The sequence below is a fragment of the Ambystoma mexicanum genome, chromosome 5q (genome assembly GCF_040938575.1).
Source record: "Ambystoma mexicanum isolate Mex_15411 chromosome 5q, UKY_AmexF1_1, whole genome shotgun sequence".
NCBI lineage: Eukaryota > Metazoa > Chordata > Amphibia > Caudata > Ambystomatidae > Ambystoma > Ambystoma mexicanum.
Genome location: NC_090933.1, coordinates 94885664 through 94911349, shown reverse-complemented (window position 1 = coordinate 94911349; position 25686 = coordinate 94885664). Strand labels below are relative to the sequence as shown.

At 51.2% G+C, this 25686-nt stretch overlaps 1 protein-coding gene across 7 annotated transcripts in view; it reads right to left on the bottom strand.

Moving 5' to 3' along the window:
* Positions 1 to 25686, bottom strand: part of BRD9 (bromodomain containing 9) — a 1136180-nt gene that overhangs the window by 742370 nt on the left and 368124 nt on the right. For all 7 annotated transcript variants that reach the window (XM_069620588.1, XM_069620585.1, XM_069620589.1 and 4 more), the window contains exon 8: positions 10642 to 10774. In XM_069620588.1, the coding sequence (XP_069476689.1) occupies positions 10642 to 10774 (133 nt within the window). The remainder of the gene's footprint in view (positions 1 to 10641; positions 10775 to 25686) is intronic.

Here is a 25686-nt window from a genome sequence, read left to right as displayed (position 1 = left end):
ACGTATGGAGGAGGGAAAACAAATTTAGAATATAGAAATTTAGAATGCCCAATCAAATTGCAGAGTAAAGGACCGCCTTGCCAAAGGCCAGATCCTGCCTATGGATAGAATCTAGGGAGTAGTGTGGTACAAAAGTATGGACCGAAGCCCATGTGGCTGCTTCACAGATGTTACGAGTAGGAACACCCCTCTGCCGGGCAGTAGAGGCAGCCATACCCCTAGTAGAATGGGCCCGTAAGCCTACCGGAGGGTCCTTACCTGCCAGGCAGTAACATTCAGAAATTGCCAAGATAATCCATCTACACAACGTGTGCTTAGTCACAGCTTGTCCCAAACGCCTTCCAGCGTAACCAATAAAGAGCTGATCGTCCACTCTGACCTGGGACATGCGTGAAATGTAGAAACTTAAAGCTCTCCTAGGATCCAACCTATGGAGCCTCTCCTCTTCCTTACCAGGATGTGGAGGAGGATAAAATGCCGGAAGAACAAACTTCTGGCTTGAATGAAATTCCGACACCACCTTCGGAAGAAAGGAAGGACGAACTGTAAGGACAACCCTGTCCTTATGAAACACAGTGAATGGGCTTAACTTGAAGTGCCTGCAACTCACTCACTCTGCGAGCGGAAGTGACCGCAACTAAAAACACAGTTTTAAAGGTTAACAGCCTCAAAGGGCAAGAATGTAAAGACTCAAACGGAGCACCCATAAGGAATTTCAGAGCAAGGTTCAAATCCCAACCAGGCACCTGGAAAGGTGACGGCGGAAACACATTAGTGAGTCCTTTGAGGAACTGAGAAATTAAAGGAATTTTGAAATAGGAACACTCCTCAGACGAGCGCTTAAATATAGACAGCGCCGCTAGGTAACCTTTAACAGTACCCACTTGCAGGCCCCTGTGGGCCAAGGAAAGCAAATAAGACAGAACCACAGGAATGTCACAAATAAAAAAGGATCCACATTCTGAACCCTGCACCAGTCGCAGAACTTTCTCCAACGGCAACGGTACAGGGACTTTGTCGCTGGCTGTCTGGCCGAAAGCAACACCTCCATCACATCTTCAGGGAGGTCCCAATCCTTGTACCTCAACCTTTCAGAAGCCAAGCGTGAAGGTTGAGGGACCTGACCTCTGGATGGAGAACCTGACCCCCCCTCCCGTGAGAGCAGATCGTCTCGGTAGGGAAGACGACTTGGAGGGCAGATGGACAAGTCGAGAAGGTCAGGGTACCACGTCCTCCGGGCCCATGCCGTAGCAATGCGGAGCATCCGGGAACCGAACCTCTGTAGCCTCCGCAGCACTTGCGGGATGATGGGGACTGGAAGAAACGTGTATAGCAGTGGGAAGGACCACTCCACCACGAACGCTTCTCCTAAGGCTCCTTTTGGAGGAAATTCAACACAAGCAGAACCTTTTGCACTTCCTGTTGACGCTGGAGGAGAAGAGATCCACTTGAGGGGTCCCCCAAAGGGCGAAGATCTCCAGGAGAATCTCCCAAGCCAGCTCCCACTCGTGAGAGATCGTGCTCCGCCTGCTCAGAGCGTCCGCAGTCTCGTTTTCGTCTCCGGCCAGATGAACTGCCGAGATCGAAACTTCCTGCTGGATGGCCCAGAACCCGAGCTGCATCGCCTCCCTGCACAGAGGAAGTGACCCTGGCCCCACCCCCTTTTTGTTGAGGTAGTGCATGGCCACTGTGTTGTCCGTCAGGATCAGGACATTCTTCCTTCGCACAGTCGGCAGAAAAGCCTTCAGGGCTAGCCTGACGGCCCTCAGCTCCAACAGATTGATATGGAGTCTGGACTCCGACGGAGACCAACGACCGCTGACTGTCAGCTCGTTGGCATGAGCTCCCCATCCCGTGAGGGATGCATCCGTCATGATCGTCACCTCCGTCCAGGGAAGCCAAAATGGAGCCCCCTTCATCAAGTTGCCTTCGACGGCCCACCACAGAAGGTCCCGGGCGACCGAGGGCGGCACCTGAACCGGGTCCGACATCCTGCCGGAGGACTGCGACCATTGCATCTTGAGTGCCCACTGCAAAGATCTCATCCGCAGGCGAGCCTCTGGCACCAGAAGAATGCAGGATGCCATGAGGCCGAGCAACCTCAAAAACTCGAACGCTGGGAGGGTCTGGGCATGCTGAAACTTGTGCACCATCTGCTGAATGTGAAGAGCCCTCACCTGGGGAGGAAAAGACTGCCCCAGGGAAGTGTCGAGCACTGCTCCGATGTACTGGAGCCGCTGTGTTGGTGTCAAATGTGACTTCTTTAAATTGAGGGAGAAGCTCAGCCTGTGAAGGGAGTGGCAGGTGACCGACAGATGATCCAGGACTTGCTCGGGAGAGCTCCCCCTGATCAACCAATCGTCCAGGTAGGGGTAGACGTGAATCCCCCCTTGCCTGAGATGCACTGCCACCACCACCATGAGCTTGGTGAAAACTCTCGGGGCGGAGGTGAATCCGAACGGCAGCACCCGAAACTGAAAGTGCGAGTCGCCAACCGTGAACCTCAGGTACTTCTTGTGCTTGGGATGGATCGGCATATGGAAGTAAGCATCCTTGAGGTCGAGAGACACCAACCAGTTTGAAGCTGAAGGGCCTGGAGGACTTGAGAGAGAGTAACCATCTTGAACTTGTCCTTCCTGAGGAGTTTGTTCAAACCGCGCAAGTCCATGATGGGTCTCAATCCCCCGTCTTTCTTCGAAATCAAAAAATAAGGGGAATACCATCCCTTGTTCCGCTCCGCTACAGGCACCAGTTTTATGGCGCCTTTCTCCAGCAGGGCTTGAATTTCCTGCGCAAGGAGCGGATCCGGACTCTGCAAAGAGAGGTTCCCCGGTGGATTGTCGCGAGGCCTGTGCCGAAAAGGAAGACAGTAGCCGTGGGTTATGATCTCCAGAACCCACACATCTGAAGTAATGGCACACCACTCTACAAGATGCTGCGCCAGCCTTCCCCCAACCGGCGAACCATGAGACATGGCCTCATAACTGAGTGGTAGCGGCTGCAGCGTTACCTGAGGGCAAAGAGGCAACTGCCCGAGCGGCCTTGGCACCACGGGTACCCTGTCGTCCACCTCTGGTACCCCTGCGTTGGCCTCTTTGACTGCCAGCTCCTCTCGCTTTACTGAAGGACGAGTAATAGCGAAAGGAACCACCCCTCCATTGCTGTCCCCTAGGACGAAAAGGCAGAGGTTGGCGAACTGCAGCGCCCAACGACTTCGCTGCAGCTTTGGAGGTCTGCAACCTCTCAAGGCTCTCATCAGCCTTGCTGCCAAAAAGGTGTTCACCGTCAAAGGGCATGTTGAGGAGCCGGGACTGCACATCAGGAGCAAACCCCGACTTCCGCAACCACGCAAACCTGCATATCACGGTGCTCGCCGCCATGGACCTGCTGACGCATTCAGCCATGTCCAAACCCGACTGAACGGACTCGCACATGGCAGGGAATATGTTCAGCCGCTAACGCAACACAGTTCCACAGAGTGTGTGTGAAACGAGACAAGGCACATATGGAGTTGGCTGCCTGACGCGCCATACCACCAGAAGAAAACACTTTCTTCGCCCAGCCATCAAAACGTTTGTCGTCCCTATCAGGAGGGGTGGTAGGGTACGACGCCTGCTTTGCCGGGGCCGTGGCCGCCTGCACCACCAAACTCTCCGGAGTGGGGTGCCTGGTCAAGTAGCAGGGGTCGCTACTGGCTGGACGGTATTTTCGCGACAAGGACCTGCCCACCACCGGGAGACTCTCCGGAGTCTCTCTGTAGAGCCATATGAAACGGCAGTACCGGGTCAGTTGGGGGACCAACATCAAGGATGTCCGTGAGATCATCCTGCACAAACTCCCCTGGGGGAGCAGACCATCCCAAGTACTCGGAAACCCTAGCCATAAGGCGCCGGTACGAGGAATCGGCATGAGAGCCTGGCTCAGGCCTACAAAACTCCACCTCCGGAGAGGTGTCCAGTCCACTGGCATCATGCAGTGACTGCCTCAAATCGTCAAACTGACTATGGCCCGAGACCATTTCATCTGGAACCTGACTAGGAACCAGACCATCAGAATCCTCATCCACCTCCGAAATATATTCCAGGTGGCGAAAAGAAGGCAACCGAGAGTGCTTGCTCTTAACCAGAGCCTTCCTAGGGGGTTCCCCCGTGCCACGGGGTACCTCCGACACCCCGGCCTCGAAAGGCGTTGAGTGAATCGGCGCCGGCGTCGAGAGAACAGGCATCGGCGCCGAGAGGATCGGCGTCGACGTCAGATGCAGCGCCGCCAGCATCGACGGCGTCGACACAGTCCTCGAAGCCGGAGCTCCGAGCGTGTCCTTCGACGACCTGAGCGTTGACGGCTTCGACGACTTCCTCGGAGCCTCGAGAAAGCCTGTCGAGGCCCTCAACGCCTCAGACGTCGATGTCTTCCTAGAAGACATCACAGGTGCACACGGTCTCGAACGCGTCGAGGACCGGGACCTGGAACGGGTACGTCGAGAGCGAGTCCCCTTGTCCGAACGGGACCTCTCCCGTGACTCGTGCTGACCACTCTTGCGAGCGGTGTCTCTCGACCTCTCACAGCCGACCCCACTCAGGGGCGCGGACGGCTTAGTACCCTGAGACTCGAGAATCGCCAGCATTTTCTTCCCGAAGGAAGCCCATACCTCCGGCGGCGCACGGCTGGTGGGGTAAGCAACGTGCCGGGCAGAGTCCTCAGAAGAGGACCTGGAAGACGACCGCTGTCGGCGCTTCCGAGAATGCCTCGAAGAGGCCGAGGAGTGGCGAGACCGACTCCTAGAAGGAGACCCACGAGACTTCCGACGATGACGCGGAGAGTCTCCTCTCGACTCATCCATCGAAAGCCCCGCAGACTTCGACTTCCGGGGCTTGGACACCCGACCTACCGACAACTTCTTCTTACGTTCACGTAAGGCTTTGGACGTGAGCGACTGGCAGTCGATACAGTCATCCGTGTCGTGGGCCTCCCCGAGGCACCAGAGGCAGGCGTTGTGCGAGTCCGTCACCGACATCTAGGACCCACACTCCCCGCACTTCTTGAAGCCCGGACGCGGGGTCGAAGACGAAGTAGAAGACATCTTCACACAAAGGAGTTTCTCACAAAAACGAACAGGTTCGAAGAACCGAGAAGAACAGAACTCCAAAGAGTCGCGGCGTTAACCGAGATTCACGAAGCAACACGTTCGCGGGAAAAAACAGAACTGAGGCTACGGGCGTCGTGCATCCTACTTATCACATCGGATGACGTCGGACGTCAGAGGAGGTCCTCGACGACGGCGCATCGACGTCATCGACGCAGGACGCAGAAAAAAGTTTCCGAAGCAGCACAGCTGTGGTGATTACCTGTCATAGATATGGAATACGTCGGAGGACCCAATCCCCTCGAAATTAGAATTTTAGAATGCCCAATAAAATTGCAGAATATAGGACGGCCTTACCAAAGGCCTAATCTTGCCCATGGAGAGAGTCCAGGGACTAGTGTTTTACAAAAGTATGGACAGAGGCCCATGTGGCTGCTTCACAGATATTACGAATGGCAACACCCCTCTGCAGAGCAGTAGAGGCAGCCACACCCCTAGTAGAATGAGCCTGTAAGCCTACTGGAGGGTCCTTACCCACCAAATGGAAACATTCAGAGATCGCCAAAATGATCCAACTGGACATGGTCTGCTTGGAAACAGCTTGACCTAAACGCCTTGCATCGTATCCTACAAATAGCTGATCGTCCACTCTGACCCGGGACATCCGTGAGAGATAGAAGCTCAAAGCTCTCCTCGGATCCAACCTATGGAGCCTCTCCTCTTCCTTACCAGAATGAGGAGGAGGATAGAACGGCGGAAGAATTACCTTCTAGCTCAAATGAAATTCCGACACAACCTTCGAAGAAAAGAAGGACGTACCCTAAGGACAACCCTGTCCTTATGGAACACCGTGAAAGGTGGCTTGGTGGAAAGTGCCTGCAACTCACTCACTCTGCGAGCAGAAGTAACCGCAACTAAAAAGACAGTCTTAAAGGTCAACAGTCTAAATGGACAAGAATGTAAGGGCTCAAACGGAGCTCCCATTAGGAACTTTAAAACTAAGTTCAAATCCCATCCCGGCACCTGGAAAGGTGACGGTGGAAACACATTAGTTAGCCCTTTTAGAAACTGAGAAATCACAGAAATCTTAAAATAAGAACACTCCTCAGACGAGCGCTTAAATAATGATAGCGCCCCCAGGTAACCCTTAATGGTACCCCCACCTGCAGGAGCTAATGAAAGCAAAAAAGACAGAACCACAGGAATTGAACACTGAAAAGGATCCACATTCTGAACCCTGCACCAGTCGCAGAACTTTCTGCAACGGAAACGGTACAGGGATTTTGTTGCTGAACTTCCTGAGCCAGCTCCCACTCGTGAGAGACCGTGCTCTGCCTGCTTAGAGCGTCCGCCGCCGCGTTTTCGTCGCCAGCCAGATGAACTGCCACAATCGAAATTTCCTGCAGAACCAGAGCTGCATTACCTCTCTGAACAGTGGGAGTGACCCTGTCCCCCCTTTTTCTTTAGGTATTGCATGGCCACTGTATTATCTGTCATAATCAGGACATTCTTGCCCCACACAGACGGCAGAAAAGCCTTCAGGGCTAGCCTGACGGCCCTCAGCTCTAAAAGATTGATGTGGAGTCTGGACTCCGACGGAGAGCAACGACCGCTGACTGTCAACTCGTTGGCATGAGCTCCCCATCCTGTGAGGGATGCGTCCATCACGATCGTCTCCTCCGGCCAGGGTAGCCGAAATGGATTGCCTTTGTCGGCCCACCACAGAAGATCCTGGGCAACCGAGGGCGGCACCTGAACGGGATTCGACATCCTGCCGGACGCCTGCGACCACTGCATCTTGAGAGCCCACTGCAGAGATCTCATCCGCAGCCTGGCCTCCGGCACCAATAGAATGCAGGATGCCATGAGGCCGAGCAACCTCAAGAACTCGAACGCCGGGAGACTCTGGGCATGTTGAAACTTGTCCACCATCTGCAGAATGTGATGAGCCCTCACCTGGGGAGGCGAACACTGCTCCAGGGATATGTCGAGCACTGCTCCGATGTACTGGAGCCGCTAGATAGGTGTCAATTGAGACTTCATTAAGTTGAGGGAGAAGCCCAGCCTGTGAAGGGAGTGGCAGGTGACGGACAGATGATCCAGGACTTGCTTGGAGAGTGCGCCCTGATCAACCAATCGTCCAGGCAGGGGTAGACGTGAATCCCCCCTTTCGTGAGATACGCTGCCACCACCACCATTAGCTTGGTGAAGACCCTTGGGGAGGGGGGGGGGGGGGACGTCAATCTGAACAGCAGGACCTGAAACTGAAAATGCGAGTCGCCAACCGCGAACCTCAAGGTACTTCCTGTACTTGGGATGAATTGGCACATGAAAGTAAGCATCCTTGAGGTCGAGAGACACCAACCAGTCCTGAAGTTTAAGGGCCTGGAGGACTTGAGAAAGAGTAACCATCTTGAACTTGTCCTTCCTAAGGAGCTTGTTCAAACAACGCAAGTCCAGGATGGGTCTCAATCCCCCGTCCTTTTTCGGGATCAAAAAATATGGGGAATACCATCCCTTGTTCCTGATTACCTGCGCAAGGAGCGGATCCAGACTCTTCAAAGAGAGCTTCCCCGGTGGATTGTCGTGAGGCCTCTGCCAGAAAGAAAGACAGTAGCCGTGGGCTATGATCTCCAGAACCCACACATCTGAAGTAATGGCACGCCATTCTACAAGATGCTGCACCAGCCTTCCCCCAACCGGGGAACCATGGGCCATGGCCTCATGACTGAGCAGAAGCAGCTGCGGCAGTGCCTGAAGGCAAGGAGTCAACTGCCCGAGTGGCTTTGGCACCTTCAGTACCTTGTTTTCCACCTCTGGTGCGCCTACGTTGGCCTCTTTGACTGGCAGCTCCCCTCAATCTACCAAAGGAAGAGTAGTATCGAAAGGAACCCCCCCCCCCATTGCTGTCCCGTAGGACGAAAAGGCAGAGGTTGACGAACTGCAGCACTCAACGACTTCGCTGGAGCTTTGGAGGTCTGCAACCTCTCAAGGCTCTCGTCAGCCTTGCTGCCAAAAAGATGGACACCATCAAAGGGCATGTTGAGAAGCCGGGACTGCACATCAGGAGCAAACCCCGACTTCCGCAACCACGCAAACCTGCACATCACGATGCTCACCGCTATGGACCGGCTGACAAAGTCTGCCACGTCCAGACCCGACTGAACGGACACATGGCATCCTTGCCATCCTGCACGAGGGCTAGGAAGCCATCCCGTTGCTCCCCTTTGGAAATATGTTCAGCCGCCAAAGATACAAAATTCCACAGAATGTGAGTGAATCTTGCTAATGCACAAACCGAGTTGGCTGCCTTTAAAGCTATACCCCCAGATGAAAATACTTTCTTTGCCCAGCAATCAAAGCGCTTGTCGTCCCTATCAGGAGGTATGGTAGGGTACGCAGCCTGCTTCACTGGGGCCGTAGCCGCCTGCACCACCAAACTCTCCAGAGTGGGGTGCGTAGACTAGTAGCAGGGGTCACCACTGGCTGGACGGTATTTTTACGGCAGCGACTTACGCACTGCCGGGAGACTCTCCAGAGCAGTCCAAGCCGCTGCCACCCTTCTTTGTAAGGCCATATGAAATGGCAGCACCAGGTCAGTGGGCGGACCTTGGTCCAATATATCAGTCAGGTCATCCTGCAGAAAATCAACAAGTGGCGCAGACCACCTCAAGTACTCACTCACCCTCGACATGAGACGCCTGTACAAGGACTCAGAATGTGGCTCAGGCCTACCAAACTCAACCTCCGGAGAGGTGTCCAGACCACTGGCGTCATGTAAAGACTGACGTAGGTCTTCCATTTGGCTGTGACCAGACAACAGATCATCAGGAACCTCAGGAGGCACAACCCCCTCCTCATCCGACCCTTCTTCCACCTCTGAAATGTAGTCCAAAGGCTGGAATAAATTAAGCCTGGGGGGATGACCAGAGAAGGGCTCAAAGACAGGCCTCACTGACTTGCAGAAGGCCTTCCTCAGAGTTTCCACCGCCCTCTGGGACACCTCCAGCAAATTCTCCTCAAAAGGTGTTGAGGGCGCTGATGGAATCAGCGTCGACGTCGATCGAGGCGTCGACGACTTCGACAACGGCTTTGAGGCCGGAGCCCTGAGCGTGTCCTTCGACATCCTCGGAGCCGGAGCCTCGAGAGACTCCCTCGACGGACATGGCGCTGACGGCGTCAATGCCTTCTTCGAAGGCCTCACAGGCTCCGACGGTCTTGAAGGCGTCGAGGACCTGAACCTGGAACGGCTATGGCGATCAACGTTGTCCGATCGGGACCTCGAGGGCTGCCGATGATCGCGCCGACTGCCCGAGCCCAAAGTCGTGCAAGCGGTGGCCCTAGCTCGTTCCCTGCAGGCTTCTCTCGAAGGCGCGGACGGAACAGTGCCCTGCGATTCAAAAATCGCCATCTCCTTGAGGAATGCGTTCCATTCCGCCGGTGATGAAAGCCTGTTGGTACAAGCCACCCGCTGTCTGGCGGAGTCCTCTGACGAAGATGGGGAAGGCGACCGGTGACGGCGCTTCCTAGAGTGCCTAGCAGAGGCAGAGGAATGGCGGGACCTACTTCGTGGCCGAGACCCCCTGGCCTTACACCAACGCGGAGAGTCGCCCCTCGAATCATTGGCCGAAAGCCCAACAGATTTCGATTTACTGGGTTTAGGAACCCTACCTATGGTTAACTTCTTCTTCCGCTCCCGCAAGGCCTTCGAAGTCAGGGACTGGCAGTCATCACAGTCATCGGTGGCGTGGCTTTCGTCCAGGCACCAGAGGCAGACGTTGTGCGGGTCCGTAATGGACTTTTTAGCACCGTAGTTCTGACACTTTTTGAAGCCCGACTTTGGGGTAGAAGAAGACGAAGACATATTCTCAAACTTTCACAAACCAAGTAGAAGAATCGAGCGCGCCAAGATTCTAAGGAGAACACGTTTGTGGAAAAAACGGAACTGAGGCTACGGGCACCGTGCGTCCTAGATATTACATCCAGTGACGTTGACCCTCGAGGACAGCGTGTCGACGTCATCGACGCAGGACGCCTCCGCCGGAAAATTTTCCAAGGCAGCACAGCTGTGGTGATTACTGTTATAGATGTGGAATACGTCAGAGGACACAATCCCCTCGAAACAAAGTTATAGATACACAAAGTGTCTCTACCACACTTTTCAGAAGGTTATGTGTACAGTGAAAAATAAACTGAGAATGTTACTATGGAGAACAGAGTTCTCCTGCACTGATAACCATAGGGAGTGATTAGTGCCCCCAAAACAGGTGGACCACAAAGGCTTCACTTACCTCCAAAAGTCAGGAAAGCTTCAAATCAATAGCAAAATATAGATGGTTCCTGAATGTCTTGTGGAGGGAAAGCAGCAAAAAGTAAACATTTTCCTAACAATGTGTAACCTGCATGTTTAACAGAAACATTCCCAACGATGGATCCTTGAATAAAACATCATACACAACATAACATTAAATCTCACATTTTTAGAAAGATATCACGTATTCATGCAAATAAAAGACATTGCCATTCTTAGGATGCTATGAATTACTGGAATGAAGTACCTTGCAACTTGGTAGATATCTGTTGATTCTATCACGAGCTTCATCTGCTGCATGCTCCACCAACGCCAACACATGTTCCTCGGCTGTGCTGTCTGTTAAGCTGCATGCATTCCCTTCAGGCTCAAATATACAACTAAAACCAGGATCATGAATTGGGTGCGAAAAAAAAAAATATGTTATCTTTTCTAACCCTATTAATATTGTTCACACTAACATGCAACATGTCAGAACATGTGTAACATTTATGAAAAATATACTAGCTACACAGGATGTTCAAAAAGAACAAGTTACTCTCTTACCTGGTAACGTTCTTTCGATGGGATGGTCCGACGACGTATTACATATCTATGACATGTAATCACCACAGCTGTGCTGCTTTGGAAAATCTTCGGCGTCTGCGTCCTGCATCAATGACGTCGAGACGCCGCCCTCGAGGAACTCCTCCGACAGCCGATGTCACTGGATGTTATAAGTAGGACGCACGACGCCCGTAGCCTCAGTTGTAGTTTTTTCCCCAGAATGTGTGGCACCAGTCTTCTGCCAGTCTGACACACAAAGCCTTTCGGAAAAGTAAGCTAAGCTGCAATCGCATAAGAAATTCTGTAGCAGGGAAGGCAGGGAGGGAGTGATATGGAATACTTCGTCTGACCATCCAATCGAAAGAACGTTACCAGGTAAGAGAGTAACTTGTTCTTCGAGGGGATTGGGTCCTCCAACGTATTCCATATCTATGACAGACTCCCAAAGCAGTACCAATGCAAGGAGGTGGGAAAAGAATTTAGAAAACAGAAATTTAGAATGCCCAAATAAATTGCAGAGTAAAGGACCGCCTTGCCAAAGGCCAGATCCTGCCCCCGGATGGAATCGAGGGAGTAGTGACGTACAAAAGTATGTACCGAAGCCCAGGTGGCTGTATCACAGATGTTACAAATAGGAACACCCCTCTGTAGGGCAGTAGAGGCAGCCATACCCCTGGTAGAATGGGCCGTAAGCCGACCGGTGGGTCCTTACCCGCCAAGCGGTAACACTCAGAGATAGCCAAAATAATCCAGCGAGACAAAGTCTGTTTCGTCACACCTTGTCCCAAACGCTTTCCAGCGTAACCAATGAAGAGTTGATCGTCCACTCTGACCCGTGACATGCGTAAAACATAAAAGCTTAATGCTCTCCTGGGATCAAGCTTATGGAGCCTCTCCTCTTCCTTACCAGGATGTGGAGGAGGATAAAACGCCAGAAGAACAACCTTCTTGCCTAAATGAAATTCCGACACCACCTTCGGACGAAAGAAAGGACGAACTCTAAGGACAACCCTGTCCTTATGAAAAACAGTGAAGGGTGGTTTAACTGAAAGTGCCTGTAACTCATTCACTCTGCGAGCGGAAGTGACCGCAACCAAAAATACAGTTTTAAGAGTTAACAGTCTCAAAGGGCATGAATGCAAAGGCTCAAACGGAGCCTTTGCAATTTCAGAACAAGGTTCAAATCCCAACCGGGCACCGGAAAAGGTGACGGAGGGAACACATTAGTGAGCCCTTTCAGAAACAGAGAAATTAAAGGAATTTTAAAATAGGAACACTCTTCAGACGAGCGCTTAAATATGGACAGCGCCGCCAGGTAACCTTTAACGGGACCCACTTGCAAGCCCCTGTAGGCCAAAGAAAGCAAAAAAGACAGACCCATGGGAATGTCACATGCAAAAGGATCCATATTCTTAACACTGCACCAGTCGCAGAATTTAGGCCAACGGCAACGGTACAGGGACTTTGTTGCTGGCCGTCTGGCCGAGAGCAACACCTCCATCACGTCTTCAGGGAGGTCCCAATCCTTATACCTCAACCTTTCAGAAACCAAGCGTGAAGGTTGAGGGCTCTGACCTCTGGATGGAGAACCTGACCCCCCTCCTGTGAGAGCAGATCGTCTCGGTAGGGAAGACGACGTGGAGGGCAGATGGACAAGTCGAGAAGGTCCGGGTACCACGTCCTCCGGGCCCACGCCGGAGCAATGAGGATCATACGGGAACCGAACCTCCGTAACCTCCGCAGTACTTGCGGGATGACAGGGACTGGAGGCAACGCGTACAGCAGTGGGAATGACCATTCCACCACGAACGCGTCTCCTAAGGTTCCTTTTGGAGGAAATTCCTGCGAGCAGAACCTCTCGCACTTCCGGCTGACACTGGAGGTGAAGAGATCCACTTGAGGGGTCCCCCAAATGGCGAAGATCTCCAGGAGAATCTCCTGAGCCAACTCCCACTCGTGAGAGATCGTGCTCTGCCTGCTCAGAGCGTCCGCCGTCTCGTTTTCGTCTCCGGCCAGATGAACTCCCGAGATCGAAACTTCCTGCTGGATTGCCCAGAACCAGAGCTGCATCGCCTCCCTCCACAGAGGAAGTGACCCTGCCCCCCCTTTTTGTTGAGGTAGTGCGTGGCCACCGTGTTGTCTGTCAGGATCAGGACATTCTTCCCTCGCACAGTCGGCAGAAAAGCCTTCAGGGCTAGCCTGACGGCCCTCAGGTCCAACAGATTGATATGGAGTCTGGACTCTGACGGAGACCAACGACCGCTGACTGTCAACTCGTTGGCATGAGCTCCCCATCCCATGAGGGATGTGTTTGTCACGATTGTCACCTCCGGCCAGGGTAGCCAAAATGGAGCCCTCTTCATCAGATTGTCTTCGACGGCCCACCACAGAAGGTCCTGGGCGACCAAGGACGGCACCTGAACAGGGTCCAATATCCTGCCAGAGGACTGAGACCACTGGAGCTTGAGTGCCCATTGCAAAGATCTCATGCGCAACCTGGCCTCTGGCACCAGAAGAATGCAGGATGCCATGAGGCCGAGCAATCTCAAGAACTCGAACGCTGGGAGACTCTGGGCAAGCTGAAACTTGTGCACCATCTGCTGCATGTGATGAGCCCTCACCTGGGGAGGAAAACGCTGCCCATGGACGTGTCGAGCAACGGCTCCGATGTACTGGTGCCTCTGAGTTGGTGTCAAAAGGGACTACTCAAAGTTGAGGGAGAAGCCCAGCTTGTGGAGGGAGTGGCAGGTGACGGACAGATGATCCAGGACTTGCTCGGTAGAGCGTGGCCTGATAAACCAATCGTCCAGGTAGGGGTAGACGTGAATCCCCCCTTTCCTGAGGTGCGCTGCCACCACTACCATGAGCTTGGTGAAGACCCTCGGGGCAGAGGTCAATCCGAGCGGCAGGACCCGGAAACTGAAAGTGCGAGACGCCACCCGCAAACCTCAGGTACTTCTTGTGCTTTGGGTGTATCGGCACATAAAAATAAGCCTCTTTGAGGTCGAGAGACACCAACCAGTCCTGAAGTTGAAGGGCCTGGAGGACTTAAGAGAGAATAACCATCTTGAACTTGTCCTTCCTGAGGAATTTGTTCAAACCATGCAAGTCCATGATGGGTCTCAATCCCCAGTCTTTCTTGGAAATCAAAAAATAAGGGGAATACCATCCCTTGTTCCTCTCCGCTACAGGCACCAGTTCTATGGCGCCTTTCTCCAGCAGGGATTGAATTTCCTGCGCAAGGAGCGGATCCGGACTCTTCAAAGAGAGATTCCCCGGTGGAATGTCTAGAGGCCTCTGCCGGAAAGGAAGACAGAAGCCGTGGGTTATGATCTCCAGAACCCACACATCTGAAGTAATGGCACGCCACTCTGCAAGATGCTGCGCCAGGCTTCCCCCAACCGGCGAACCATGGGACATGGCCTCATGACTGAGCTGAAGCGGCTGCGGAGTTGCCTGAGGGCAAAGAGGCAACAGCCCGAGCGGCCTTGGCACCTCGAGTACCTTGTTTTCCACCTCTGGCACTCCTATGGTGACCCCTTTGACTGGCAGCTCCTCTCGCTTTACCAAAGGATGAGTAATAACGAAAGGAACCTCCCCTCCATTGCTGTCCCCTAGGACGAAAAGGCGGAGGTTGGCAAGCTGCAGCGCCCAACGACTTCGCTGCAGCTTTGGAGGTCTGCAACCTCTCAAGCCTCTCGTCAGCCTTGCTGCCAAAAAGATGTTCCCTGTCAAAAGGCATGTTGAGGAGCCGGGCCTGCACATCAGGAGCAAACCCCGTCTTCCGCAACCACGCAAACCTGCGTATCACGGTGCTCGCCACCATGGACCGGCTGACGCAATCTGCCATTCCAAACCCGACTGAACGGCCTCACACATGGCATCCTTGCCATCCTGAACCATGGCAAGGAAACCATCCCGTTCGTCCCCTTCGGGAATATGTTCAGCCGCTATGGAAACACAGTTCCACAGAGTGTGCGTGAAAAGTGACAAGGCACAAACGGAGTTGGCCACCTGAAGCGCCATACCCCCTGAAGAAAACCCTTTCTTCGCCTAGCCGTCAAAACGCTTGTCGTCCCTATCAGGAGGGATGGTAGGATACGACGCCTGCTTTGCAGGGCTGTAGCCGCCTGCACCACCAAACTCTCCGGAGAGGGGTGCTTGGTCAAGTAGCAGGGGTCGCTACTGGCTGGGCGGTATTTTCGCGGCAAAGACTTGCCCACTGCCGGGAGACTCTCCAGAGCATTCCAAGCCGCCGCCACCCTCCTCTGTAGAGCCATATGGAACGGCAGTACCGGGTCAGTTGGTGGACCTTGGTCGAGGATATCCGTAAGGTCATCCTGAAGAAAATCCCCTGGGGGAGCAGACCGTCCCAAGTACTCGGTGACCCTGGACAAAAGGCGCCGGTACGAGGAGTCCGCATGAGTGCCAGGCTCAGGCCTACCAAACTCCACCTCCGGAGAGGTGTCCAGCCCACTGGCATCGTGCAGGGACTGCCGCAGGTCCTCAAATTGGCTATGGCCCGAGAGAATCTCGTCCGGCACCGTATCCGGAACCATGCCATCATCAGAGCCCTCATCCACCTGTGAAATAAACTCAAGCTGGCGGTAAGAAGGCACAGAATGTGGAACAAAGCCATGCTTGACCTTTGCCAGAGCCTTTCTAGGTGGTTCCACCGAGCCCCGGGGAACCCCCGTCGAAACATCCTCGAAAGGCGTCGAGTGAATTGGCGTTGACGCCGAACGCAGCGCCGACAACATCGATGGCGTCGACACAGTCCTCGAGGCCGGAGCCCCGAGCTGGTCCCTCAACAGCCTGGGCGCCAATGGCGTCGACTACTTCTTCGGAGGCGGGGCCTCGAAAGAGTCCGTCGATGACCTTGGCGACACCGGCGTCGACATCTTCCTCGAAGACACCACAGGTGCACACGGTCTAGAGCGCGTCGAGGACTGCGACCTGGAACGGGCATGACAAGAACGATTCCCCTTATCCGAGCGGGACCTCTCCCGCGAATCGTGCTGACCACCCGAGCCCGAAGGCGTGCGAGCGGTGTCTCTCGACTGATCATGACCGACCCCACTCGGAGGTGCGGACGGACCAGTGCCCTGCGATTCGAGAATCGCCAACATTTTCTTCTCGAAGGAAGCCCATTCCTCCGGCGTTGCATGCTTGGTGGGGTAAGCAACCCGCCGACGGGCGGAGTCCTCGGATGAGGACGGGGAAGGCGACCGATGACAGCGCTTCCGGGAGTGCTTCGAAGAGGCAGAGGAGTGGCGTAACCGACTCCGGGACCAAGACCCACTGGACTTCCGACAACGACGCAGAGAGTCGCCCCTCGCATCGTCCATCAAAAGCCCCGCAGACCTCGACTTCCGTGGTTTGGACACCTTACCTACCGATAACTTCTTGCGCTCGGGCAAGCCTTTGGACGTGAGCAACTGGCAGTCGACACAGTCATCCGTGTCATGGGCCTCCCCGAGGCACCAGAGGCAGGCGTTGTGCGAGTCCGTCACCGACATCTTGGACCCACAGTCCCCGCACTTCTTAAAGCCCGGAAGCGGAGTGGAAGACGAGGTAGACATCTTCACAAAGAATAAACTTCACAATACGAACAGGTTCCAAGAACCGAGAAAGAACAGAAACTCTAAAGAGTCGAAGCGTGCCGAGATCTCCGAAGCGAACACTTTCGCAGAAAAAACGGAACTGAGGCTATGGGCGAAGTGCGTCCTACTTATAACATCCAGTGACGTCGGCCGTCGGAGGAGGTCCTCGAGGGCGGCGTATCGACGTCATCGACGCAGGAGCCGAAGATTTTCCAAAGCAGCACAGCTGTGGTGATTACATGTCATAGATATGGAATACGTCGGAGGACCCAATCCCCTCGAAACCCTTGTTAAAAACTACAATCAGAAAATGTTTCACTTAGCTAAATATTGACTGAAAGCAAGATATCGTAACATAATGTTAAGTTTCTCTGGGAAGCACCAATTGTGCTTCTGTCTCAAAAGTTTACCAACTAAACTACAGGCTAGTGGAAACTACTGCACAAAATTCCATTTTAAGAACATGAAGTACAAGTTGCCCATCATACTGGCGCTAGTACCGCCAGCTCGAATGCCCTCCCTTAGACTTATAGAATGTCTTAGCACGGCAGAAGAGGGACCAGAAAAATCCCTTCCCAGAAGGAATCAAACATTTGGAAGCCAGACATGCTTGAGTGGCCACAGGCTTGGCCCCTTTTTTGGGTCTGCAAGTTGTCTATGGATTAGTTTATACGAAAAAAAGGTACATCGAAAATTACAAAAAAAAAGAGGGTTAGAGAGGCTGTGATTGTCTTGTAGGAAGGACGCCTAGGGAATACTGGTACAAGATTCACTATGGGGAGTAATTTGCCTTCTGTGAACACTAAGGTAACATCAGTCAAGTTTTTCGCCACGCGCATGGAAATATTTTAAAACATATGAACAACCGGGGGGGAAAGGTGGCCTATTTCAGTGCCCCTGCTGGCAAAAAAACAAACAAAAAACAAACAAACAAAAAACAAAAAAAAGACTACTGTGCAAGGCTACTGATGACACGTAGAATACTTTGAGAGTTATTGCCGCAAACATAAGAGGCTAATCGGGGCCAAAGGAAAGAAGGTAAGTTGGGTTCTAAGGTGGGGTAAATCTGCTGGTTGTTAAGGAGAATTCTCATTAATGTGCCAATTCCCTTCACCTTAGAGACCCCGAGCAACTTTGCTGGATTTTGAGGACTTGATTTTTTTACCTGGAGAGAGTGTGAGCCTTTTTTCCCCACTCTCCCATGTATTTTGATGTGTGTTTTACTCTTGTGTTCTTTGATTATGGAGTTTTAGACAACTCCGTAGGCATAATCTTTTCATGTGTTTTACACAGCACTCTCAGTGCAGTAACACAGGGAAGCCTTTTTAGGCTGTCCCAAGGTTTAAATACCTTCTCTGGGATAAACTACTGTTTCCCAGAGAATGTAAAGTTAAATTGACTTTACTAGTCTTTTCAAATTCCTAGACCCAGGACACACGATATTACAATAGAGTGCTGGAGGGGTTACTTAGTATCCCGTTTCTAGAAACTCATGAAGCAGTCAAATGCTACCCTTTCCTATCGAAATTGCTGGTGGCAGTGGTTTTACAACAAACTACCATGATTTTTCCCAACCGCGAACACTGGTAACTAAAAATCGCGGGAGCCATGTTTTTCAAGATGGCGCCTGAGCCCCATTTGTTTAAACAGGTCCCGGTCTTCTTTTTTTCGCCATTTCTTTTTGGAAAGGTCCTTCTAGAGTTTGTCTCTGCATGCCAAACTAGGTTTGGTCCCTTTGTTTCTATGCCTTTGCCAGGCTTCAGGACTGAAGACCGCCTATGGCGCCTGAGTGTCTGGGGTGGGCAGGAAGTGAGGGAGGTGCCCGAAACTCCCTGTGCTTAGTCTACTAGGAGACCCAAATGCACTCTGGCATGATTGGCTGGCTGACTGTCCGGCAAGGACAGCCACCCTGCTGGGTGAGTGGCAGCTAGGCTGGAATGAATGGGAGAAAACTGTTTCAAAGGCAAGTCTCTTGGACTGAAAGGCAGAGTCGACCACTGGAACGAAGAATGGAAGACGAGCTGGAAGAGGACGGCTGCTGCAACTACTGGACCGTTGGTTTGCCAGGTGGAGCCCTGCTGCAGGTCCGAATCGCCACGTTCACCTCGACAGAGAAGCCCCTTCAAGGACGACTTATTCATTTGAGTTGGTGGGACCAATCAACTCATAAGCCACCTGGATACCATTCTCGGAGCTGGTTAGGATTAACCAGGGAGAAGGACACCAGCTTGTGTGCTTGAAGAACAGAAACCGTAATCGAAGATTTGCCGATTTGCCAGTTTTGTGATCTGTCCCTGTGCAGTGCAGGAATCCCCCGATGTCCTCTCTCTTGTCCCCGCGACTGAGGCTCAGGAACGGCGAGATCTGCAGTCTTCAGCTGCATCTTTTTCTTCAATATAAGGTACTGTGAAAACCTGACTGAGAGAACTTACCTCTCAGCGCGAATGTTTGTGGAACTTTGGCAACTTGCAGGCCTAGTCAGCTTGTTACCCGACATACAAATCTTTCTTCCATGAACTACTTCTAAGAACCGTGGCAAAGACTTTTCCGTTTTAAATACCAGAACCGTTTTTACTTATACAAGATACTAGCCCATTGACTTTGGCCTACCTATTGCATTGAATCAACTCCTCTGGTGAACTCAAACTATTTGCACTGTTTTAAAGTAACTAATATTCGTTTTATCAACATATGCCTTTTTGCTCCTACTTCAGTGCTATTTTGCTCTGACTTCATGGGAGCTCAACTGCTTAGTAATCAGTATTGTAGTATAATTTTTGTGTGATATTGGTTGCCTCATTTAGTGAATGCTTTTTAAATGATTGTGTAATAAATTAATCATTGTTTTACCAAGAAACCTTGAGTATACGTGTCTATCTGAATACCTGCTATTGTAGACCTTTGTGTAACACCCTTACAAGCGCACATTCCCTCTTGAGATAAGCCTGGCTGCTCAGCTCGCTACCAAAAACTCTGTGGTACAGACTTATACAAAAGGTTGGTTTTGCTTACACCTGTAGTCATAGTTGTGTGTAGTGTTCCCAGAGGGCACTGCATACAAACTTTGCCTGAAACTGGTCAGTCACATACAGGACACAGAAGTTGCCACTCCAGATAGTTTAGGCGTATTGGTGTCCTGGCCGTCGGTTAATCTTGGGTAGTCGTAATTTGTATTTGGCAGTGTTGGCGGAGGGGGCAGAGGGCAGGGTATTTTACTCACCCCCCATACATATTTGCATCTTAGTACCCCAGAAAATGAATCATGACCACTTTGAAAATAGCCCAGTTTCTTATGTGGTCATCAAAGTATAAAATGTGCACCCCTTTTAAAGCTAAACAAAATGTACATTAGTATATCCGGTAGAGTGCATTACTAACAAGGAGGCATATTCCAATTAATAAACAGTTGTTAGGGAGAATTCTCCTTCTAGGGCTAATTTCCCTCACCTAGTGAGTCCCCCAGCAGCTTTGCTGGATTTCTGGAGTTTATATTTTCCACCTGGTAAGAGTGTACATCCTTTCTCCACTCTTACATGTGTTTTGGCCTATGTGTTGTTACTCATTGTGTGATCTTGGGCACTGGAGCACATCACTCCAAGTGCTTCTGTTCTTGCATGGGTTACACAGCACCTTTAGTGTAGTAACCCAGGGTTGTCTTTTAGTCTTCCCTCTGACTCCATTTCGCTGGGGCTGACTACTGTCCCCCAGAGAAAGGTAAAGTTGCCATTTACTTTACATAGTCATTTTTACCACAGACCCAGTACACCCCATTTTACATGGAGTACTGGAAAGGGCTAATCTGTACCCCTTTTTCTGTCTGTACCTCCCTGAGCATTGTTTTTCTCTTAACATTTAGACTTGGCTGGTGGCAGTGGTATCTACCCTAACTTTTCTACTGCGATTATATTAAACGTGGTACTGTTCTTGGCTATTATATTAGCCTCAAACATAAACCCGCTTGACCAAATCGTCTTTCTTTTGGCTCCGGTTGGGTTTATTCGCCATTTCTTTTTGTTAAAGTCCTTCTTGTGTTTTACTTTGCGCGGGAAACTAGGTTTGCCTTCTTTGTTCACCGTCTTTTGGCAGACTTCTGCAGAGAAGCCCACCTCTTGGCGCATGGGTGTCCAGGTAGATTGAATGTGGGGAAGGGGTGTAGTCACCCCCTGCACAGGGTATCCTAGGAAACCCAAGTCGCACTTTGCCATGATTGGCTGAGGTGGCTGTCCCGGCTGGACAACCCCCCTGGCTGCATGATTGACAGCCAGGCTGTGTGAATGGGGATTTTGCGCATAAAAGGCAGGTCTCTTGGGCTAGAAGTCAGAGTCGCCTCTGGAACTGCAAGGAACCGAAGAGAAGTGGAGAGAACAACAGCTGCTGCAACTACGCCGTCCTGGTGAAGCCCTGCTGCAGTCCTGAGCTATCTTCCCTTCGACGACTAAGAGAAGATCCAGTCCGGAGTCTTCTTCCCTTGAGACAACCAGCTCATCTTCTTCAGCCAGAGATCTCTGCCGTGGTCGAAATCGCTGCACACTGCTGTAGTGGTCCGGATAGCCACCTGCTGAGCCTCTCCTGTTTTTAAGGAGCACACCTTTGCGTTGTCGCTGCTGCCGGCTTCATCCCTGTGTGGTGCAGAATCCCCTTCAGACGTCCTCCTTCACAACGAAGCTCCAGGAATCGTGGGTCTGCGGGAAACCAACAGGAACTTCTGCCAGGGCACCAGCTGCATCGTTGGAATAAGGTACTGTGTTCTACTCGAGGAAACTGGGTGAATCCCTTTTCTTCATCTTCAAGGCTTGTCCTTGTCTTCACTCCTTCTTATAACTTTTGCTTCCGAACATTGACAATATCCAAGTACTTTTTGGCTACACTGAATCGAGAACTGTCTAACGGTGTGATCTTCGGCACAGGTCTCCGGTGTCACCTAAACCTGGCTCCAACCCTTTTTTTTAACTTCTGTTTCTGAGTGTTTCTCGATACTGTCTGCCTAACCTAAATATTGCCTGTGATTTTTGCATCCAACTCCCTCTGGGTATCTCAGGTGCAAAGTGTGTTTTTGCCCCGGTAGCATTTCATGTCACGGATATGCGTTTATTTAATAGACCAAATTGTCAAAAAGTGACGCAACCGTATCCGCGGTATCGTGTTTTGTTCATAACACCGGTTCATTCAAACACAGGGTACTTACCTTGAGACTTACTGTACAAAGTGAATTGGTTAGTTGTAGTATATTTAACGTGTGGTTTTGTTTAAAGTTCAACAGAGGTGTTGTGTTTATAACTGATGGTTGAAAAATAAATGTATTTATATTTTTTACCTGAAACCTTGAGTCAGTGTTTGCTTGAGTCAAAGTAATTGTGGTCCCTTTGTGTAATCTCTGCTACTGCTCATATACTCTTGAGATAAGCCTGGCTGCTCTGCTACTGCTACCACTATAACTTAGTAGTACGGGCTTGTACCAAAGGAAAAACTTGTATTGCCTCCTGTGGTCTAATCAGGTGTAGTGGTCCCTAAGGGCACTGCACAGGATTCAGCCTAACAACAGTAATCTTCTATCATGCACCAAGAGTGCTACAGTCCTGCATTTCATCTGTTAAACCCAGTGCAGCAGCTGTCACTGGCCCTCCAGGAAAGTTAGGAACTGGTTTACATATCAACCGCAGTCTGCTCTTTCCCCCATGTCGAGGCCCATGGCAATACCGGAGATGCAGAACGTGCAGCTCTGCAGCTAGAGGATGGCTATCCCCGCTGACTATCCTCCTGCTCTCTGCTGTAGCGCCTGTATGTATCCTCACGCAGTCCACACAGCTTCATTGCGGTGCGGTGTACAATTCTGGTCTGCTGTCGGTTTTCCCACAATGCCCACCTGCTGCTGCACTGCATGCATGAATCACTATGCTTGCCAGAAAGGATGTAAGGTAGCAAAACAAATGCTGATTGTTTGCCCTATTGTTGCTACCACCTTGTCCTGTTGTTGCCACTGTTCACTCCACTCCAGGTCTTACTTCCTCCCTCTCCAGCCTCCTAATGTTACTTCAACAGATTTTGGGAGGGCACTCTAGTTATATGATATGATAGGCCACTTTTTACACGTCTGTACACAAGTGTTTCTAGACGCGACAAGACAAGGAGTGGGGGGACAGAAGGAGGACAAAACAACAATCTTACTAGGCCTTGGGTCATTCAGATCGCACAAGTGCAGGGAGGAGGGATGGGAGATGTGCCGGGATGGGTATGGGGGGAGAATTGCAGGTAACTCAATAATTGCTGCCGGAGGGTGGCTCATAAGTGCAGAGAGACAAGGGACTGTAGGGTTGCAGATACAGACCCTTAAGTGCTGGGGGAGTCCAGAGGCAGTGCCAGGGGCAACTGAACATGCAGGAGCCTGGGCCCGAGATTCAGTGGGTGGCCTGGTGACCAATGTGCGGAGCAGTCAGGGACATCAGCAAGGGAGAGGAAGAGAGAAAGCAGAAGCGAAAAGGAAGGTCTTCAGTTGCTTCTGGAATCGGAGGTGGTTGTGTTCAAGCTTGAGAGAGGCAGGGAGGCCACAGCAGAGAAAAGAGATCTACCAAACCCCCCTTCTCCCTCCACCCCCCACACTCTCTGCATGGAGAAGCATCTGACCCTCAGAGAGATGGAGGTGGATGAGCAGAGGGCTCGAGAAGGAAGATGTTTAGGAAGAGAAAGTTGGAGTTTGTGCGGTTCCAGGCCCCAGAAAGCCTTGTGGACGGTGCAAAGAGTCTTGAACTTGATCCTTGCAGCCACAGAGAACCAGTGGAGAGATTTCAGAGCTGGAGAGATACAATCCCTGGGCTTGAGGCCAAAGACAAGTCTTCCAGTCCTGTTCTGAATAAGTTGTAAAGGTCGAACAGTATAGACAGGCAGATTTAGAAAGAGGATTTTGCAATAGTCCAGCCTAGAGAGCACCAGGGCTCTGGAGACAGTGAGCTTCTGGGGGAAGTGAGAAAAGGCAGAATACCTCTGAGGTGGTGCAGCTAATAGTGTGACTTGTTGGCGATGTGAGGAGAGAAGGGGAGGGTGTAGTCGAAGATGACACCAAGATTCTTAGCCTCGCAGGAAGGAGCAGGAAGAGGGCCCAGGAGAGAGTAAAGGAGGGAGCAGGTGTCCCGCTACTATGGTCAGGCGAAGTCAGGCAATTATGGACAATCACTCACACTTGACTCCGATTAAACAACCACACGGATAAAAGGCAGAGCACGAGAGCACACTCGGAGTGAGGCAAAACACACAAAGGAACGGCAGTTTCGAGTCGGCAGCTGAACACGGAGAGAAAGACAGGAAAGCAAGAAGGGTTCGCAAGGAGGGAAATACCCTTGATCTTTTCAGCATAAACTGCTACTTTCAAAAAACATTTGAGGCAGAAAGCATAAGGCCAGGAAACCAGACTGAAGAAACCTGCATTGTGTGTCATAGATACCGAAGGCCCTCCCATGTAACCGACCAAGGTGGGGAGGAGCAGCAGCGGCCAGGGTATCGTCCTTGGCTCCAAGAACAAAGAAGCACCAGCTAGATCAACACAGCTGGTGAGTAAGGGAGAGACATGCAAGACTGGTCTGTGTTGAAGTCAAGGTTGCAAGTGGCAACATTGTATAACGAACGCTGGAACGAGCAATGTTAAACGTGTGTGATGAAAGACGCGAGTATAGCTAAATTGTTGATGAATGTTTGAACTTGAGAACGAAAGACATAATACCGTTAACAGAGAAGTCCGGCACTGTGAGTGTGCTTAATCAAAGGTCTATGTAAGGTAACCTGCAAAGAGAAACGAAAGTCAAATGAATTATACAAACATTGTGTGAAGTGAATCGAAGTGGCCCTTCGATGGTTTAAGCAAAACCCATCACACATTGGAAAGGCTTCGATTTTGATATCAAGAGGATCTGAGCCCGAACGTGGGAGATCCATGGTCCGAGCCTGAACGAGGGAGACCAAGTGTAAACATTGTGGTAAAAAGGGGTCCAATCCTGAAGGAGGGAAAGCCACAATAAACATTGGAAGCAAGAACTTGTGTATGTGAAGATCCTGATAGGAATGGAACTTTGATATTTGTTTGTTATGACATGCCCTCTGCAGTAAGAGACATATTGGAAATGAAACTTTGGCAGAAGGCCCCGATGTCTATGCTTTCAACTATATCCTCGTGCCAGAGAAGCCAGAGTGTGCACGAAGCTCAAAGGCTCTGCCTTGCCCAGTGCTGAAAACGTGTGGAAGGGAAGCCAACTGCTCTCCGAGGGGAGACTGAAGGAGAGCTTGGTGTCATCCGCATAACACTGAAAGTTAGAGCACAATGTAGTAATGTGGCGGGCAAGAGGTGCCAGGTAGTGGTTGAAAAGCCACGGGGAAAGGTTTAGATCCCTGGGGAACACCATAAGTAGAGAGAGATAGAAGAGATGAACAGAGCTCTGAGAGGTTAGCCAAAACCCAATTAAGGTACATGGATAACCAGTCAAGGCTTAGCCTCAGGAGATTGTGAGTGGGGTTGTGGGCCCTCAGTGACTCCATACAGAACACACAATAATCCAATTTAGACAGATTTTCATATCAATGATAAATCTTCCTGACCTGTGTCAACCACAGAATGTTCTGCTGTGACTAGGAGACTATTTTACGTTGTCCCTAGGTGAAGGGAAATCTTTTTCCCCTCTCACCTAGTATTGCACTCTTTTTAAGGGTGACTTTTTATGTCTCCCCATAGTGTATGGTTGAAGTTATAGTTTCCTACAGCCTTCGGCCTTAGGCTGGGTTGCCCCTCTGGTCTCCCCTGTTAATTTCTCTGTCATGTACTTGCATGAACTACATTTCCCAAGTAGTAAAGATGGATTTTCATCCCCCATTACATTTTATATAGTGAGCCAGCACACCCCACCTTATATGGACTGCTGGGGGATACATTGTACTTGCCTGGTAACATTTTGTTACAATTGCAAGTTTCCTTGAATGACTGGTGGCAGTGTAACTAACTTTATGACTTTTTAGTCTTCATAAATCTCAGGCTGTTAATTCAGCGTCTGTAATGCACAGAAAGGCCACCATTTTGCTAAAATGGTGGGCTAATTTTTTCACCATTTCTTGTGTGCTTGCTGTTTCTGAGGTCTGCCCCTGCCATTCTAGGCTGGAACGACTGC